The 18,887-nt window shown below is 41.0% G+C and overlaps 3 protein-coding genes across 5 annotated transcripts; 1 reads left to right on the forward strand and 2 right to left on the reverse strand.

The window, feature by feature from the left end:
- The first annotated feature begins 1,510 nt into the window (after positions 1–1,510).
- On the forward strand, positions 1,511–4,701 carry LOC112282788 (translocon-associated protein subunit alpha). 3 transcript variants are annotated; one of them, XM_073534039.2, is made up of 8 exons: positions 1,511–1,610; positions 2,237–2,344; positions 2,481–2,531; positions 2,734–2,822; positions 3,066–3,140; positions 3,506–3,709; positions 3,900–3,977; positions 4,145–4,701. In XM_073534039.2, the coding sequence occupies exons 1-8, from the start codon at positions 1,568–1,570 to the stop codon at positions 4,229–4,231; spliced, it is 735 nt and encodes a 244-aa protein (XP_073390140.1). In that variant the 5' UTR covers positions 1,511–1,567; the 3' UTR covers positions 4,232–4,701. The 3 variants fall into 3 exon arrangements, with proteins under 3 accessions (XP_073390140.1, XP_073390139.1, XP_024376631.2); XM_073534038.2 differs by having other exon boundaries at positions 3,900–4,701; XM_024520863.3 differs by having other exon boundaries at positions 1,515–1,789; positions 3,900–4,701.
- A 1,846-nt stretch (positions 4,702–6,547) lies between these two features.
- On the reverse strand, positions 6,548–9,404 carry LOC112282460 (uncharacterized). Its single transcript, XM_024520047.3, has one exon. It carries the CDS (start codon positions 8,878–8,880, stop codon positions 6,988–6,990), a length of 1,893 nt encoding a protein of 630 aa, XP_024375815.1. The 5' UTR covers positions 8,881–9,404; the 3' UTR covers positions 6,548–6,987.
- Positions 9,405–12,525: 3,121 nt separating this feature from the next.
- On the reverse strand, positions 12,526–18,843 carry LOC112282024 (pumilio homolog 24). The gene is made up of 19 exons (XM_024519140.2): positions 18,436–18,843; positions 17,781–17,855; positions 17,403–17,486; positions 17,081–17,142; positions 16,771–16,852; positions 16,499–16,622; positions 16,149–16,232; positions 15,824–15,938; positions 15,574–15,727; positions 15,328–15,441; positions 14,926–14,997; positions 14,780–14,830; positions 14,615–14,665; positions 14,250–14,355; positions 13,981–14,079; positions 13,735–13,868; positions 13,410–13,484; positions 13,014–13,285; positions 12,526–12,889 (listed from the first exon to the last, which is right to left on the reverse strand). The coding sequence occupies exons 1-19, from the start codon at positions 18,466–18,468 to the stop codon at positions 12,751–12,753; spliced, it is 1,926 nt and encodes a 641-aa protein (XP_024374908.1). The 5' UTR covers positions 18,469–18,843; the 3' UTR covers positions 12,526–12,750.
- Positions 18,844–18,887: the final 44 nt, after the last annotated feature.

Genomic DNA, 18,887 nt, shown 5'->3' on the forward strand with positions numbered 1-18,887 from the left:
ATATAAAATATGTTAGCTTGTAATATTATTTTGGACAATATTGGAGCTAATTGGTTGATAACGTAGAATTATTTAACCTTTATTAGCATATTTTTCATCTTTTGGATCATTTAATGAGGGTGTTATTTGATGGCATTAGACTCTCTTTCTAATTCTATAATATATTTTGTAGAAGTAGGATTGATACAAATCAACGTATTAGAGTATATTGTATAAATCCTATATAGAAAATATCATGTAGAGAATCTAAAAAAATTGGATTTGAAAGTGGAAGAAGAAACTAGATTATTTCAAGATATATTTCTTTTATTTTTGTGCAAGTTGTCAATTTATTCAATGCATGGTTTATTTTTGGTAAAATTATACTCAATGATCTTGGATGATAGCATCTAGATTATAGAACTTATTATTAGTAATTCTAATAAAGTATTGTATTATTTTTCTTATCTTATTTTTTATAGAACTGATATTATAAGCTTTATATATTATTTTGAATTGGTTCAAAAATACTTCGAAATTTTTAAAATTAATTCTTAAAAATGTAATTGAATTTAATTCAATATATTCTATGTATATTTAGAAAGTAGAGAAAGTTGATGATATTAATGTATCTACAAAGTTAAGATCTATAGAACTTGCTATGAATGCAAAGATGAGCAAGGCTTGCATGAAGTAATATTAAATATGCCACACTTGTTGAGGTGGCTATAGTATCATGTCAAATTTCATTGTTATAGTCTACTTTTGAAAACAAGAAGACTAAGTCCACAACATCCTTGCTTGAACATGGAGACAAGAAAATTAAAACAAGGATATCCTAATTCATGTATTAATCCTAAACTAAGCCATTGAGTTCTTTTCTAATTTCTCCCAATTAAGTGGTGAATCTTTACTTTGTCATCAAATCAACAATGGCTACTTAGGCAATCTTGAGGTTTGTCAAATTTTGATGCCTTTCCAAACTATTTTTACTTTGTGTAGTTTTTGTTTTCACCTAAACAACAACAATCATAGCTAGATTACTTTGGCATAAACTAAATAGAAGCTAGGGCAATAACCAAAAAAAATATCAAAATTATAAGGATTGTTTTTAATATTAAATTATATAAAAAATGTATTTTTGAAAAATGATATACCATATTATTTTTCGAATTTTTGAAATAAAAACTATGCTTTATTACCAGAAAGCACATCCAACGTTTTCAAAACTGAAGCGGCGAAGCACGGTCAGTAAGTACGGTCAGAGCGAACGTATTCACAAAAAATTAGTATCAGCCCGGAAGAGACTGCCGGACTAGAGATACAAAAATCCAAATCTGCCCGCGCCGTGTGTTGTCGTTGCAGAGAATGCTGAAATGTAGTCCTCAGGGACACCCCCCCCTGCCAGCTAGACCTTCTAGCACGGATTTCCACCAATCAATTAATGCCATGCTGTCATGTCTATGCCACCTGGTCGCCGAGCTGGCATGGCTCCTCCGGAGGAGGAGGAGGGGAGGCGCATTCCCGTCAGGACAGTTCCGTCGCCGCAGCGTCTGCGAGATCAGGACTACTCTTCCTGAGCACCGCCATGATCCTGTTGCTCTCTTGCCTGCTCTTGCTGCAAGCCTTTTGTACGTGATCACGGTCTTTTAATTCATCCATAGATATATTAGATTCCTGGCTTGTCTCTAATCCTGGAGGTTTCTCTGTCCGAGGTTACGTTTTGCTCTTCGCTGTTGTGATTGATCTGTGAAGTTGGGGTCTCGATGGTGGATGGATGCTTTACATGATTCCAGTGTTTGTGCCATTGGTAAGAGCGGGGTACCCATCAGGATTTCGAGGTTTTGATGCTCATTCACTGTTTGCATTGTAGTGTTGTGATAGAGCTTGTTCGCTGGAATCAGCCGTGTCGTGATTGAGGGTTGGGTTTCTATGCCTTGACTGTGAGTCTCGTGTTGTCGAATTTTTCTTTTACTTGTGGTGTTTCAGGATTTGAACTATTCTTTTGATAGTCACGTTTGAGAAATATTGTTGATGCCAGGATGGGTTCCATTAGGACGACGTTACCTTTACTTATTTTTTATCAGTGTACATATGCCAGCGAACATACGTGTCATTAAGGTGTTGTCTTTTTGTCCCCTCTTTGTAGCTCATTTTAGTTCGTCATTGGACATACTTGCTCAAAATGGATTTGAAGTTACCGTATTGAAAACGTCCTATGATCATAATAATGATTTTTTTTTTTTTTTTGTTGCAGTAGTACCAGTTGGGGGCAGCAAACCCTCGGAGAAATTTGTGGAGGCTAACGTGAAAGCTTCCCCAGGGGTACAGACATCTTCGTATTTTCCGAAAAATCCTTTGAAAGGTAAGTTGATGTTCTCTCCCAATTTTCTCTAACATGTCACTCTCATCACACATTCATCTTCTGGCTTGAATACAAATAAACCTTGTAGCTCACTAGTTTTCGTTATTGTTTTGATATCGTGCCTTGGTTTTCACAGTGGTTAAACCAGGAGAGCGTACTCAGGTTGATATTGATGTCATCAATGATGGTAAGCTTTTCTTTTATCCAGAAGAGCAGGTATTCATTTACCTTATCAATCAAGGATTTGAAGTTTTGCAAGAGCCCACTATGTTTATTTTAGATAGCATTTCTCCTGTAAGCAATGAGTTGAAAGGGAACTCGCTCTGAATGTGCGCTTCAATTTTTGTTCCACATGACATACATGATTAATTTTACAATTGAAATTGCAGGACAAGCTCCTTTGAAGGTGATATATACTCGTGCCAGTATTCACCTTCCGCATGACCATCGCCTCATTGTTCAGAACTTCACAGTCCAGGTTTGTCTCTCCGTTGTGTCCTGGGACCCTGGATGGAAGGTTTTCTTGTACGTTTTTTAGAACATATTTCGGCGAGGCAATCTGATCATTCAGTTCGTTGTGACTTATGGTAGTCGTTCACGACATAAGATGACTGTGCGCTGAGCTTGACTTATAGGAAATATATCCTGAAAGGTGTCACGTGCATAGATTTGTAGAAAATATTCTGAACGTGGCATGTCTATGTATGGGAGGTGAATACAGGAGGGCACTACCATCGTCACTACTGGTAGCAAGGGATCTTACAGCTACTCGTTCAGCAGCAACAAGCTCTTGCAAGTAATACAGCTTTCTTGAGTAAAAGTGCACGTATATGGTTAGGGGAGAGGTGTTTATGCTTCTTGCAAACTGTCTATCGGGTTGGTCAAGGGTGCATGTGTGAATGAATACCTATGGTTAACATGGTAGCATCAGCCATTTAGAGGGTGTGTTTAAGAATTATCTCCTTTTTCCTCGTTTTGTTATCGTCTTTTGCATCTCAATTCTAATCGTGTGTTGCTTTATCTGGACTTTGAAGTACATTTTTAATAAGTTGTCTGGAAACTAAATGTCTGAAGGACCTCATGCGAGTTGCAGTTTTTTCTGCTTCGTTTTGAGTTCGTTGAAGTTTGTTGTCTGGGTGGTAACATTAAGTGATTCTGCAGGCAGGAATCTACGACTTGGTGGGATATGTTGTTTACGAGATTGATGGCGGACTTTACAAGAACGTCTTCCACAACGGCTCTATTGATGTATTGGAAAATGGTGGCTTTGTGAAAGGAGAAACCATATTTCTTTGTAGTTTAGGTTTGGGTATTTTGGGACTCCTCGGCATGTGGGCCTATTCTCAAGCTCAGAATTTCCTCAAGGTACTAGTTTCATTCTTAAGACAAGTTGTCACTTTATGGACTAAAACAGTATCAGATAACTACACTCTTAACCTCATCTGAATAACATTGGATGGTCAAGTTAGAACAGTGATGAAATTTGTTACGAAGCAGTTGGTGAAGCATAGCACTGCTCAGACAGACATATGAAAATTCTATACTTCTTTTACAGAAGCGAAAAAGAAGCTACAAGAGAGTTGAGACGGGTACCCGCTCCAGCAGCGGTGCTCTTACTAATGATTGGCTTCAAGTGAGTACCCTTGTACTTTTCAACTTCTATTGTGATTGCAGTTTCTTATCATTATCAAAAGGTGGTCTTTTTCTAGTCAGATGCGTTAGCATTGGGTATTTTAAGTTTTATAAAGTAAGTTTTGCGAAAATCATTATGATTTCTTGTTAATTTGTTTGTGGTCTTAGGGAACTTCATATACCCAAAGATCGTCAAAAAATACCTCACAGCAACGGCAGTCAATCAAGAAAAAGAACTCTTCTAAAGACTCCTAGAGATTTTGTTGGCAGTCAATTCTTCTGAATTTGATCAGCGTGTTCGATACCTTTCGATTGAGAGCTTGTTGAGCTTTCTATCTCCCATTAAGGTCACGTTTACTACTTTGCAAGCAGAACGTAGAAATCAGTTACGAAGCTGAATGCAACTTCCATAGACTATTAATCATCCAATCATTGTGGGGTTTCAGTACTCAAGATAGGTATTGAAACTATGATAATTGAGGATCACCATTGTTCCGCCAGCATAGTGAGAAATGTGATTATTTCGCATGATATTAGCACATGCAGTCTCGACTTCTATTCGCATACCCTTGTGATGTTTTTCACGTATATGTGAGGGATAGGTTTGCGGTTATTGATAGTACGCTAGTTCATATCTTTCTTGGTTTTGAGAACTACGTGATCAAATGCAGGATGTACTGGTAGTTTACTTAAAAGAAAATACGTATGTGTTAAGTTGCAACACAGCTTCAAATCTCGATGGGCCTTTCAAATTTTCATTTAAAGGGTAGCTCAAGTACCGGAACACGATAACTATCGTGATTTTCGAAGAATCCGCCAACATGTGATGAAAAAAGCAAGAAAAAAAAAATGAACTATGTGCCACGACTACCTATCTTAGGGCTTCGTAAAACCACATGCCAATTGTCTGCAAATGACTTACAAGACAATGGCTTCTCACAGTGCATTCCATCTTCCAAATCTTCCATCTATTTTTATCTTTCCAGGCACGCAACTTGAAGAGATGTATGCCTGTAGTCTCTAGGGACCCACTTGCAGCTCCCTGACCTCCTCCTCCTCGACTGCCATGAATTGGGTACAGCGGATCTCGAGGTTGTTAGTCCATGAGATGGTAGGAAAGGTGATTATCTTAGTTCGTGACTCAGCTCGGAAGTGGTTGTTACCGACGGAAACTCCGAAGAGAGACAGACAAAAAGAATAGAATCTAGCAAATAGACTAGACAAATCGAAGTGTGTTGCACAGGACAGGCATTTAGATAATGTCCAGGGCTTGGTGGTTGCACATACTTTGATCTGAATTGGGGAGAAAGCGTGATTCACAACTGTTGGGATCACCGCATGTTGAGAATCTAATTTAGTCTCACTCATCTGAATCATTAGATGGAGAATGGATCAAGAAAAATGTTGAAGAATATTACAAACAAGGTAAGAATTGACTCCATAAAAATCACCCAAAATTCCATTATTCGTGTTGGAAATATTTTAAAAATAATAATTGCTTATTTGGAGAAATATTGAATTTTAGCTTGTGTTGGTTTGCATTCTAACGATAATGATTATCAATGACATCAAATAAAATAAAAGCTTTAAGTATGAATATATTGTTTCTCATTTCCTTGATAATGCAGCACTTAACCCTTGATTGACATATTACTAATACCATGACACTTACTTTGTGTCAATGGTAATATGTCATATTAAAGAGATTTTAACTGTACGTATTAAGAGCTGATGTCAGCTGAGCCCCTCGCAGTGCATTTTTAGATATGAAGCCTGTATAGATCATGTCAGCAATAGAGTGCACGTCACCATGACTACACTGGTTTCATGAGAGTGACTCAGCTGAATGAGAGTTGCAACCAAGGAGAATTTTGATGTTTCGATAGTGCGTCATTCAATCATTTAGAACTGAATCCAATTTATAGTTGTTACTATACATACTCACACCACAGTGTTGTGGAACAAACGGAAGGTAAGTTAAGGTTGATACTATATGTGGGACAATCCGTTGCGTGTCTAGAAGACGCTATTGGTTCGACTCTGCTTTTGAAGCCAATGAATCCGGGGCCAACGATAAATGAAAGGATAGGTGCTCTTGAACAAACCATAGTGGCTGATTCCTGCACCGTTCTTCGCAGACTCTGGAGGACTAGATGCTGCAAGGAATGTCAGGACGATTCAGGTTTATCTGCAAGTCGGGGTACAGGTCAAGAAGATTAATTGGGTTCATCTATGCACAATTTCAAAACTACGGATGGCAACACCAGCAGAGAGGTTTTTACTGTACTGGAGCGTGCTTGAGCTATTCTTTCGACTCACACTTCACATGTCACTCATTGTTCATAGATTGATCTCAAATAGATAAAAGCTCCGTGAATAGATCCAGACATGGATTCTAACAACCCGTTGGATAATCACCAGTGTGCAAGAAATCAAGGAGATACTTGTAATCTTCGACCATCTGAAGAAAGTGGGTTCTTGAGCACAATGAGACAATAGCTCTGAATAATTTCATAATCGCATAAAAGCCTTCAACTCTCTTTCATGTGCGTAACCAAATGAGACAATCACTAAGGTTCTGAATTTAACTTCCAGTTGCATAAAGAACGTGTCATCCACCTTCAAAACGTTGCTACATATTCGCGAATAAATCATCCGATTCGCCCACAGGTCGGAGATACGATACAATTGTAATCCAGCACAACTGTGAACCTAGAGCTAATTAACCGTTGTGACCTTACTTTACATAATCCTCGTGAACCTAAATTTGGTGGTACTGAAGACACGGCAAGAAAAAACCCTCATAAGAAAGGACATTTAACCTTCGAAAAAAAATCCTTTTGATGATTGTGGCGGAAAATACCACCTGCAATGGACATCTACGACCAAAACTAGAATTGCCGTCTCGATTCTAAGTGAACTGAAAAGCGACCAAGACGAATTTCAGTAGCAGAAGAAAGTTTGCTTTGCACATCGAAGATTTCGGAGAAGCTGAGAGAGGAGCCAATCATCTATTTCTTCTTCTTCTTCTTCTTCTTATCGGCGCCCATGGGGTCTCCGCACGCCTCCAGCTTCTGCTCCAGCTTCACCTCGAACGGCACCACACGAGTCTCCCAGAAGGTATCCTGTGTGATGTGAGTGGTATGGACTTGCCCCTCTACGTTAAATGCCACTGTCTTGTTTTCGAGGTCTTTCGAAAATCGCCATGAGATCGTGTCGTCGAACTCAGTCCCCGTAAAGTTCACCCCGCCGTTGGTGCCGAAGGGGAGCACCATCAAAGGATTAATCGGTACTCTCTTCCCGAATTGCCAGATAGATTTCTTCGTTTCTTGCAGCATGGGACTCAGGCGGTCGAATGCTGCGCCGTGGAGGTTCGTCAACGCCCATGTGTAGCTTCCCCCTCGTTCGTTGTACACAGGCAGCTGTTCCATCCTCCATGGCTTCCCGTCCACCTTGGAAATCGTGGATTTCCCGGCTTGGAAAGAAATTCCAGCCGTGGGAGCCGCTTTAAGAGTAGCGTTCACTCCGATTCGTACATTCTCCGCTACTCCTACTTTGTAAGAAGTGTTGGTCGACGAACCCGTCATAGTGACCGATGTCAGGGTTTGTTCAATCGGGGTGACAGATAAGGATACTCGCGTGGGGAAATGTCCCGTCTGCGGCTCTTCCCAGCATTGATTTTCCACTGTCACGCGCACATGGTTAATCCCGACCGACAATTCGATGTAATTCGGTAGAATGTCTATGATGATCTTGAACTGCACGTTCAGCTTCATGATCTGAGGGACGATGGGCTTGATGTATTTATAGTTTCGCATCAGCTGTTTCTTGTCACCATCTTGGTACGACCCCTCAGGCTCCATTAGTAAGACGGGAACGTCCATGAAGACCTCCCAGAGACCAAACTGAGCTTTGCTAGAGCACCGCCACGCATTACCACCCTTGTTTGATTCCTCCAAACTTCTCCCCTGCTCACATCGGTAAACCTCATACAGGAGCATATCGCGGCTGAGCTTCGCCGTCATCTTCTTGGTAAAACGCATGAAGTCTTCATCTATCCGGCTGCGAATCTTGCCGATCTCCACCGCCTTGGGGTGTTCATATCCCATCAAGGCTTTCCTCGTCTCACCCGCGCGCGTATTGAACTCCTCCCTTTTCATCAATAGCTCCCGAAACACACCGCCGTGTCCATTGGCGCCAGCGATGACCGCCAAACGCCACACGCAATACATCTGGTAGCATGACCTCACGGCCTCATGAACGAAATCCTGGTCGGATTTTGTGCCACAGAGCTCGAGATTCTCGTACTGCACCGTGTAGGTCGCAGGGGGGAGTAGAGATTTGAAACCGCTAACGGTTCGTTGCCAGTCTCGCGTCAGACGCGCTTGCACATACGGGTAGCCGTCGTCTTTCGCTTTCATAGCAATCTCGTGCCCGACCATGGCTAAAATCGCCGAATTCGTCAAGCGCAGAAGCTCTTGCATAACTTCATAGTGACCGATTTCAGTGGCCTTGAGCATCGCGAAAGCTAGGAAACGAGGGTTCAGAACTGAGCATCTGAGCTCGGCTTGGCCCTTGCGCAGGCGCCTCACGACGTGCAGCTGGCCGCCCTCGGCCGCTCGCATGAGCGCGTGACCGACTACATGCCCGTCCACGACATAGCGCAGCCCGAGCTCCTCGGCCATTCTGGTCTGCGCGCGCTCGTAAACATCCCTCGGCATCTCACCCCTGGGGGAGAATTCGGCCGCATCGTTCCATAGAGTCTTCAAACTCGGCGCAGAGATCTCCTTCTTCGCATGCTCCAACACAGCTTCTACATTCGCCCCGTTCCCCGACTTCGCGGCGCCGCGCTCCGCTTCTTTAAGCGAAATCCCCATGGGGGTGTTCTCTTGTTTGTCCCCCATCTCCTCAACTCACATATGCATCAATCTCACTTACAACACCAACCGCCAATCCGCCTGATTACACTGCAACTCAAGCAAAACACACAATCCCACGGTACATTCTAACCTGCATCAAAACTCCGGCGAGAATGTTCACTTCTCGCTGTAGCTCCACTGATCAGTTTCTCTCTCACTCGCTCCTCTTCTACCTGCGAGCTATACGACTTCCTAACCCACACCGCGTCAACGCATGGACAATTCCGCAACACAACCTCTCGACGCTAGCGAAATGGCAGCAGCGGTGCCGCAGGTCAACAGCGCGGGCAGGGCGGAGACGTGTAAATGAAACGGGGTTAGGGAGGGGGTGGGATAAGCAGATGCAACAACAACCATGGTAGAGCCATCTTTACGAGTCAAGTGGTGAGGAGGGAGTGGTGACGCTGACGACCTGTCCCGTCCGATCCTTCCGCCACCACTATGAAAATATGGCGATGACCTTGAAACGAAGCGCGCGCGCGCTTCCCGGTCCCCATTCCGGCCGCCCCATCGGACCCCATCCCCACCCTCCTCCTCACACCGGCCCCGACCTGGTCCCTTTCGACAGCGCACAACACCGCGTCTTTGTCAACCACGAGCCCACGCTTGTCCTAGATTTCCTTTCCTTTTTCTTTCATTTTACTTTTTCTTTCCTTTCCATTCAGTGCCTCCACCATTGGTTTGAGAGTATTGTATAGGGGGTGTAGAAGGTATATCAATAATGCTTTTCAATATAGATTAGAATTAAGAAATTTCATAATTAGCATTCATAACAACTAGTGGCCTAACTTTTTCATGTATGTGTTTGTTTATTTTATTCTATTCTATTTTTTGAAACAACAGTTTCCAAATTGTTAAATTATGTGCCATATTGGGTCTGTATTTATTGTTTTTTATTCTGATGATAGTTTAAATAGACCAGTTCAGAAAATTTTATATTAAGTTATGCAAGTTGAATTATACAAATTTTGTACTCCAATTATATGAAATACTTTAAGAAAACTACTAACATATGTGTTGAGTTTTACCAAAATAAATGTATGTTCACTATTATTTTAAATCGTGCAATTCAAATTTGATCAGAAATACTATTTGTAACTATTTAACACGTGTGTAAAGTTATTCAAATTTCAAAGGAATGATTGTGACACGGACAAAACAGTATCAAAAACTAATATGGTACACATGACTCAGAAAATAGTTGTGGAGTAGGTTCACGAGATACTATTTTGTCTTGTAATCTTTACATTATTAGTGTGTCAATTGCTACCTCCAATTTCATTTTTGGAAAAAGGAGAGAAAGATTAGTTGAATATCACAAAAAGTGTTACGAGAAAAAGTTGACTCTCTTTTCAACTTTGTTAACAATGTAGATCCGTGCAATTAAAGACTCTTAATGACTACACGTGATGTAAAATAATATAAACAATCTCGTCTAGTTTCAGCTTTTTTCAACTAGTTCCAAAAGGTTTTCCAGCCACCTCAAAAATACACCATTTTCTGTTCATTAATTAATTTATTTATTTTTTATTAAGTTTCACGAACATTTTCATTCTCTCTTAAATGGTTGCTTCCACGCCAGCTGGCACCATCGCGAGCACCCCTGCAAAATGAACTACTTGTGACAAAACTGACAAGATTTTTATAAAAGAATACCCTCCACTGTCGCGCAAATGTAACTCATCATCAAAAACCCGAAAATGCAATATCCAATTCCATTTCAATAGGAGGCATTCCAGTCGCATACATCCAGAATTCAAAAACGTGTGAATAAGAAAAGAAAAGAAAAAAACACCGCACCATAACGGACAGCAAGTGGACGACCAGCGGAATCGAAAAAGAGCCAGAAGTGGTAGAAGCATGAGGAGGAATTCGATCCCCACTGGACAAAGGACGTCGAGTGGCACGAGACGGAAAAACAGCCAGCAGAAGAAACAGACAGCGGCCACGTTTTACTAAAAATAATGCCTACTAACCTCCACATTTATCGGACAAATTAAGAGCAACGAACAGCCCCCCATCCTACAATGAACGGCATCGCCCTAATGCCATTGAGCCCTTTTCATCCCTTGCCAGGTACGCATCTCACATGCAGATATTGGTGATGAGGAATAGAGACTCCGCCCTCAGGATCGATCCAGTCCGGGAGCTGGAAACAGCCTCGCGGGGAAAGAGTCGGCGCCCGTGGTCATACCCGAGCTGCCAAAGGAACCGCTAATACGCTGCTCGGTTACATTGCGACCCGACGTGAAGGTGAGAATGCATGGAGGTAGACAGGAAGGTAGGTAGGCAGCTAGGTAGGAAAATTGAGAGGTAGGGCCCCAGAATTGACCATGGGTCTTTGCTGGGGCCGCTACGTCCACTGGGTGGGGTAGGTAGCGCGGTATTCCGTGCGACGGTAAAGCATCGCACGCGCTGCTACTATTTTTTTTTCCTATGGCTCCTTTCATCTTTCCGTTCTGTTGAGATTCCATACTGAATCAATAATTTGGATTGGGATTGTGTGTACATGTGTGTGTGTGTATATATATATATATATATATATGTGTGTGTGTGTGTATATGTGTGCGCGTGCTGGATCTCATACTGGGGTTATGATTATTATTATTATTCTTAATATTATTGAACTATAATGATTGTTGGAAAATAATTAAGAAAATATTTCACGAATTGGAAATCTGTTTGTAAACAAGGTTGAGGGATTAGGTGGTATAAATCTTAATATAGGTGGTTATGGATTATAAGGGGACTTAGAGCCTTCTGCTTTGAAGCCATTTGATGTTGTTTAATCAAAGATGGGGTGGAAACATTTCAATTTGATAGTTTGGTGCTCATGTTCGGTTGGCAGTCTGATTATGTCTTTGTAATGCAGACACTTGGCATGAATATATATAGAGAATAAAGTAAAATAGGAACCCATGTTTTATAAAATATTAGTAATTCCTATGCTGTTATTATTATTTTTACTTTAGCACTGCTTTGTTGGTGCAATATTAAGGTCTAAGCCATGACCTTTGAACATGGGTGAAGTGTTCATATACTGTCAAAACTTTTATTCATAGAAAGCAATACTTTCAAATTTTATTCTCTTGTTACCTTGATATGAACTTTGATGGAATGAAATAATACATGTGTTGGAAAAATGTGGCATAAAGAGTGCAGGTTTTAAATGTAGGGGTAGGATTTTTTGTATTATTAGTAAAGTATATACACATGTACAGCACATTTCTGGCATTTAAAAAAAGATGTAATCCCGAATACATATTTAGACAAACTAACTGTCAAGAAAGATGTAAATTTATTACCATTATCACTCCTTATATTTATTCGTAGTTAGTAGAAACTCTCTAGATTTGATGGAGTAGGCAAGTTTGATGGAACTTAATTGCAACATGGCTTCTTATTAAAAAAAAAAACATCATCGTGTTTAGGTTTAAAATAGTCCAAGACTATTTCAAAGCCTTAGAAATTTCAAAAGTATATTTCAAAACTATTGTGTACTTTACTATAGAACTTCATACAGAAGAAGTATGTGCAAGTGACTCGGCTCAGGTCTCAAAATATGTAGGTTGTGATAGATTCTACAGGTAGCAATTACCAGACAATTTAAAGCCAACATCACTCACTGGGGAACATAAAAATGTAGATGGATTAGCTTATAAAATTACAACTTGTGTTCAAATCAGTTCTCGTCAGATTCTGGATGTGCTTGAGCTCAACCCTCAAAATTTGTGCACTCATCAAAACTGGACATAAAGCGATTTAGACGAGTGTCGTATCCAAAATCCTTCCTATATCTTCTATTTCAACCAGAATTATTCTACGATATGGGGAGTGGTAAATAGATCAGAGTTCTCATCTTTTTTTCCCGTTTTGCTGCGAAGGGGCTACGGGTTTCAGGAGACCCGCAGCAACAAGACCTTGAATCTCGGCTTTCGCCGCCTCTCTCGCAGCTAAATCGGAGCATTCTCTATAAGCTGACACCACCTTTTGACTGCAGGAGGCGATAAAATCAAGTTCTTAGCATACTTTTTCAGGGACGGCAATTTGCAACTCCGAGTAAGTAGCACGCACACCAAAGGAGAAAGAAAGTAAATGAAAAGAGGAAATAGAATTACCTGTGACCCTGAGCCCAGCGCTTGCATTTCTTTTTCAAAGCAACAGACCAAAATACTGTAGCGAATGATTGACCATCAACCCCTTCTGGTGGAGGTGTTGAATTCAATATCAACCTTCGTAGAGTCGGGCTAGAAAAATATTGCTCCATAACATGCGCATCCTCCTCATCCTGGTTTTCAATAGTAGCTAGATCGGCAATTTCTTTATGCAATGACATTATTGCGCCCGGCATTGTTTTCCATAATTCCCCGTTTACTCCTCCCATTGCAACCTGCAAGCAAGGTTTTCATGGCCCGTATAAAGGTACCCTTAGTATAAGGCCAAACAATATTGGAATGGAATAAGAGTAAGTCCAAGAGTATCAGTAACGGGAAAGAGAGCATGAACGGCCGTACCTCATAAATGATTTCAGTACCCCATTGAGACAACAGCATTTCCTTAGCATTAACTCTACAAATTTCAGCCAAGTCCTGAACGAAAAAAGAATGTCAAATGTGAGAATCAAACCAAAACATATCGTGATATTCATGTTGAAATCTATGAACACATTTCCAAAGAAAAGGACTATCATAGTAGAGAGTCCAGACTGTGCCAGATAGATACTCGGTAACAGATAGGAATTCTTGAAATTTTTCCATGAACTGAAAAAAATCGTATACAGACCTTCACACTAAATCTACCGATACCATACACAAATGTGCAACGCAAAGTGGAACAGACCTTGGCTAGTCCACTCTTCGATAGCAATTCAGATCGACGCACTCCAGGATCCTTCTTGCTGACAGCAGAAGCCCCATCTCCATCTTCCTCGTCTTCGTCTTCGTCCATAGGCTCGGGTCCTCCTTCCCCCCGAGCTGTGGAATAAAAACATAAGATATAAAAAGTCATGTTGACAGTGTAAAGGTAACTAATGAAATTCGCAGTCACAACTTAGATCTGATCCCCACCATGATACTCAGTCTATACCTTTCTTTGCGGCGCTTTTTTTCGAGCCGCCCTTTACAGAGCCATTGCTTACAGTACTAGCATCCGCTATTACTGCGTTCTCTTCTACGACGTCCTCATCTGTATATAAACGAATCGTACACAGATTTCAAAAGAGGTAAGCGAAAATATACAGGAACAACGTTCTGTGCCACTTCAACCTACATTTAAGGATGCGAAATATGTTTACAAAAATGGCAGTTAAAGAACACCAGTGTCGTTTAGCACCATATCAGGTTAAGATAGCTTACCTTCAACAGATGTGGGTGCAGGATGCTCCAAAAGAGCCAAAACATCTGCAGGGAAATAGCGGCGAACTCGAGGAGCCAGAAGATGCAGCAAGACAAGTCGTCCAAACTGGAAAACAAAATCCACTTCTTTAAGAACATACGACTACAAATGTGTACTTCGAAAACATTCAACATGCCTGACCCATGTTTTGAGACGGAAACGCAAGCCAAGATCGAAATTTTCATATGTACATCGTACAAGGACGATAAATATCCTTCACAAAAAAGGATGTAACAAAGTCGGAAGTAATTCCAAGCTCAGCAGAAACATACGAACAGAAATAACATTCTTTGAATCGGGAAATCAGTTCCAATTCAGTACATACCTTGTGTGACGCCAGTTCCTTCAACTCTTTCATGAGTTCTTTAATAATAATCTGCGAAAGAATTCTGTACGATCAGAAATTTGATTGGCCAAGCGAATCAATGGAAACTACATAAAAAATCAAGTAGTAGAACGTACAGTAATCAAGGTACAAGCAAACTCAAACCTTCGTGACAAGTTTTGTATCGTCGACAACATCAAGAATTGCTATTAATACCTGCGCAAACAATTAGAAATTGTAAGAGACAATAAGAGGGCGTAAGACACATGTGAAAATTTGTGATTGCAAACATGAAAAACGATGAGACTTACCATATACCCATGGTCATCACGAGCAATCTTCGCAACATGACCTTTCATGCCTTTAATAATCTTCTTCCTCTCCTGTAAATCAAAGTTTGACACAATGTTACAGGGAGAAAAAGACACAGAATACCGAAAAGGGAGAGCAAGCAGTTTGCACACATGAAAAGCGAAAATCCATGTGCAATCCCTTGTGACTATACAAGCTGTAGTGTACATAAAGAATGAAATGTACGTTATGTCATTTGACACTATAAATCAAGTACTACCAACTCGGGGTATCGTTGACAGCGACTTTCAGACAATATATTAGCGCTGCCTTTGTCGGCGAAGAAGTAGACCTACAATGCCAAGAACATAAACACAATGCAAGAATTCAATTTATCATACGCTGTGAGAGCGAAAACTGACCTTATTATTACCGTGCATTACACAGGTTACGCCAATCTTTGCACCGTCTCGTGTATGCACCATGCGAACCAGAAGGCCACCTGACAGTTGTTGCACTGTTTCGGCAATCATGCTCTGTAACCCACAATCATTGCAACGCCGTTGGGTTCCAAATCAGTACACCAGGAAGGAGCAAAAACATGATGCAAAAGGAGGTCACCTCAAAATGCTACATCCTCCTGCACCTAAATGAGAAGTGCATACTACCTTCTTCGACACACTCAGGTATTCCACAATAGCTCGATGAATGATGCTATGGTCCACAATTCCTTTCTCTAGAATAGGCTGCAAGGCTAATGTCATGTGCTCCAGTACAGATCTCTTCTTTGCAGCAGGTTCAGCCGCGAAAAACTCAGCCAGCCTATGACCACAGCAATGAACAAAATGTTAGATTCAGTTGGAGCTCAATCTGGACGTATAGCTGTTCAAAAATTCGTTCATTTCGACGAATTCTCACCTGCCCTTGCCAGGAGCATTTAATCCTTTAAAGAGCCGGAACTCAGGGGAGTAGAACTCTGAAAGCAATTCCAACTTCTGTGCGGCATTAGCTAAAGTGTAGGCGTGCTCCACCACTGTACCATGCAACAGAATAACGTACCAAATTAATCATCAATCAGACAATTTGCATGGATTTATGTCCATTCAGTTCCATGATTCATTTGAAGTCGTACTCTACAAGAGACAACTCAAAGCTGCACTCACAGGAAATATCCCGACTTCTACAAATAAATATATCCATATCAAAACAGAATAGAATTAGTTTCAGTATTGAATTAACAAACCAGGTGAGGCATGTGGATGTCGGAGAAGAGCCACAACATTGCCGTGAAGCAATGACAACATTTGCTGCAGTTGAGCCTTGTCAGCTGATACCGAAGAAACATTAGTGAGGAAATTCTATCAGTATATCAGTAGAACAAGATAAAACTGTGCGCTGGCTGGAGATTGAAAGTTCAACGAGGCTGGTTACAAACCAAACGAAAATAAGGATTTTAGATCATGATGTTGCGAATTGACTACGATTCTTGCAATATCAAAAGGAACCACCATCCGTGGGGTAATATGAGCTTGAAACTTCTCAACCCGCGACATAGAGAAGCAGGCTCGTACTGGCGAAAGGGCACGAACTTACCGCTATCCAACATTTTGATCACAATGTGGTGCGCATATTTATCCTTCATAAGAGCTAAGCAATGGGGTCGGAGTTCTTCAAACACTGCAGCCCTTTCAGTTGGAGTGCAATATTTCACACAATTCTGCATCGAAGAACCAGTACAAAGTAAGACTTGCTTGCAAAATCTTACTCCACGAAACAGCAGGCTGAAATGGAATAATGAGAATATAACATGTATCAATAGCAGTTCTAGCCCCTAGAATGCAAGGCACAAGCCAATATTAACATACTTGCAACGCACGAGATACAATGTGATTGAGAGCCATCTCTGGCATTTTTCCTTTCATCTTCAGCAAAACTTGAGATACCAACCTGAAACCAACGGCATAATCTCATGAATTCAGTATATAATAAAGATGTCATCGGCGAGAATTGCAATCTTTGGGGCAATATGTGACACTTGACAGTATTAGGAACTCAAGCGACACAAGTCACTGAGATGAGAAAACAAAGTAGCCCACTGTAAACAAACCCAAGTATTTCTATTCGTAACAAAATATAATGAATAGCTAAAACAATCTCAAATGAGTTAAATCTTACTTGCTCCTCTCGTCCTTCTCAACATCCCTGACTCGCGTTTTCTCCCATAACGAAATAACTTCCTGTCCAAGTAAATCATTTCAAGACATCACTACATCTAAACGTCCATAGCAATGAAATTTCTACTAACAACCATAGAACACTTGGCTGACAGAACGCACAATGTACGCATAGCAGATACGTTCGCACCCCACAGCCATCTCAACAAAACAGCACACCTTGATCAGGACAACACGGTAATTAAAGAGCACAAAAACACGAATATCTACCCATTCAACCTTCACAATTGTGAGAATAAACTTAAGAATGTCCGGTGCGTTACCTTCTCTATCTCATAGTGAGGCTTACGTTTCCTCTTGCGAGTCTCTGTGAGTTCCTGTTTCGCCTTTCGAGCCTCTTGTTCTGACTGGATAACAACGGAGATTAGTAACCAGAATAACTACAGAAGATATAAAAGAAGACGTGGAATGAAATTGAGATAGTTCTATGTGCACTAAAGGGAAAACGTGAAATTGTATAAGCGAACACTGCACGTGTGCTAGCATCAATACAGACGACTCAATCGCAACATAACTCCATCCAATAAAACTGTCCAGATATTTGATGGAAAGTAGATACTGACGTAGTAATGTCAACAACAAACGGAGGCGAATTGCAGTTGTATCGTAAAACTGGATTCAGAGCAATCATAGGAAAATACCATTTTTCGAAAAGGTTCCTTCTTCACCGCCGAGTCCTTACTGTCGACCGGCTTGGACTTACCAGGGGGAGCACTCTGCAACATCGACAGGAGCAATGTTACGTTGCTCGTTCCCAAGAAAAAACATTGCATGATTAACTCTCGCCCCCCCCCACGTACAAAATTACGTCAACCAGGACTACAGCCTACGGCAATATATGAATCCTGAACCGTAGGCATCGGATTCTAAGCAAAGGGCCCGCAGGTTTCAAAAATTAGAAAACGGAAAAAGAAGGATAATTATGCAAAAAAATAATAAGCTAAAACTAAAACTAAAACTAAAAACAAATCAAGACATAAAACCAATTTTTATTTAACATAGACGTAGTCAAGGATAAAATGTCTCTTTCTCACTTCAATGACATTGACAGAAACTAATGTGCACCCGGAGAAAATTGGCTTCTAGTCAAAGGATGCAGAATTCAAGAGCAACCACTAAAACTTAGCTGCCAAATTCTGAGTGTATAAACAGCGATTCTAAAGCTCACACAACCCTGAGCAAATAGAATTAGCAACTCCTTCGCAATGCAGAGAATGCATCTTCTGGCACTGACATGAATTAAAGGAATAAACTGAGTCATCAAATGATAATGACTAGCAAATCAGAGACTCGCACCTTCATCCCCTTCTTCACAATTTCCTTCGCCATTACAACACCAACAGAGCGCTCTAAGAATACTCAAATGATGCCGAAGTCCCTACGCCGAATACTGAAGAAAGAATTCCGCTGCGACCGGCTACGTTAACCTAGAACTGCTAATAGTTTCCGATCCTCGACAAGTAACAGAGAGGCGGTCAGGACTGTGATCAAAAGGAGAAACGGCTCCGCTTGTTGGACAAGCCCTTAAACCCTAAACTCTCTCGGGCGAAACGAACAGGGTTTTACCAAACCCTCTGAGAGCTTTGCTTGGAGGGTTTGTCCGGGCATGTTCCCGGGTGTATACCCATGGTTATGGGGGACACTGCTGATATCTCCTCACAAACATAATGCTAAACCACTGCACGTTTCTAGACGGTTCAAAACCATGCAGTAAAAATGAATAAATTTGTTGTATTCAAGTGTGTATA

This window comes from Physcomitrium patens, chromosome 5, assembly GCF_059467195.1.
Source record: "Physcomitrium patens ecotype Gransden chromosome 5, ASM5946719v1, whole genome shotgun sequence".
Taxonomy (NCBI): Eukaryota; Viridiplantae; Streptophyta; class Bryopsida; order Funariales; family Funariaceae; genus Physcomitrium; species Physcomitrium patens.

Bases quoted from the DNA above. Each gene is read 5' to 3' on its own strand.
- LOC112282024 (XM_024519140.2), bottom strand. From the start codon at position 18,468: ATGGCGAAGGAAATTGTGAAGAAGGGGATGAAG. The intron at 16,853-17,080 runs GTAAGATTTAAC...CGTTGGTTTCAG, and splicing joins GAGAAGGACGAGAGGAGCAA to GTTGGTATCTCAAGTTTTGC. The intron at 15,728-15,823 runs GTGAGAATTCGT...CTGTGGTCATAG, and splicing joins AATGCTCCTGGCAAGGGCAG to GCTGGCTGAGTTTTTCGCGG.
- LOC112282788 (XM_073534038.2), top strand. From the start codon at position 1,568: ATGATCCTGTTGCTCTCTTGCCTGCTCTTGCTGCAAGCCTTTT. The intron at 2,345-2,480 runs GTAAGTTGATGT...TGGTTTTCACAG, and splicing joins TCCGAAAAATCCTTTGAAAG to TGGTTAAACCAGGAGAGCGT. The intron at 2,532-2,733 runs GTAAGCTTTTCT...TTGAAATTGCAG, and splicing joins TATTGATGTCATCAATGATG to GACAAGCTCCTTTGAAGGTG.
- LOC112282460 (XM_024520047.3), bottom strand. From the start codon at position 8,880: ATGGGGGACAAACAAGAGAACACCCCCATGGGGATTTCGCTTAAAGAA.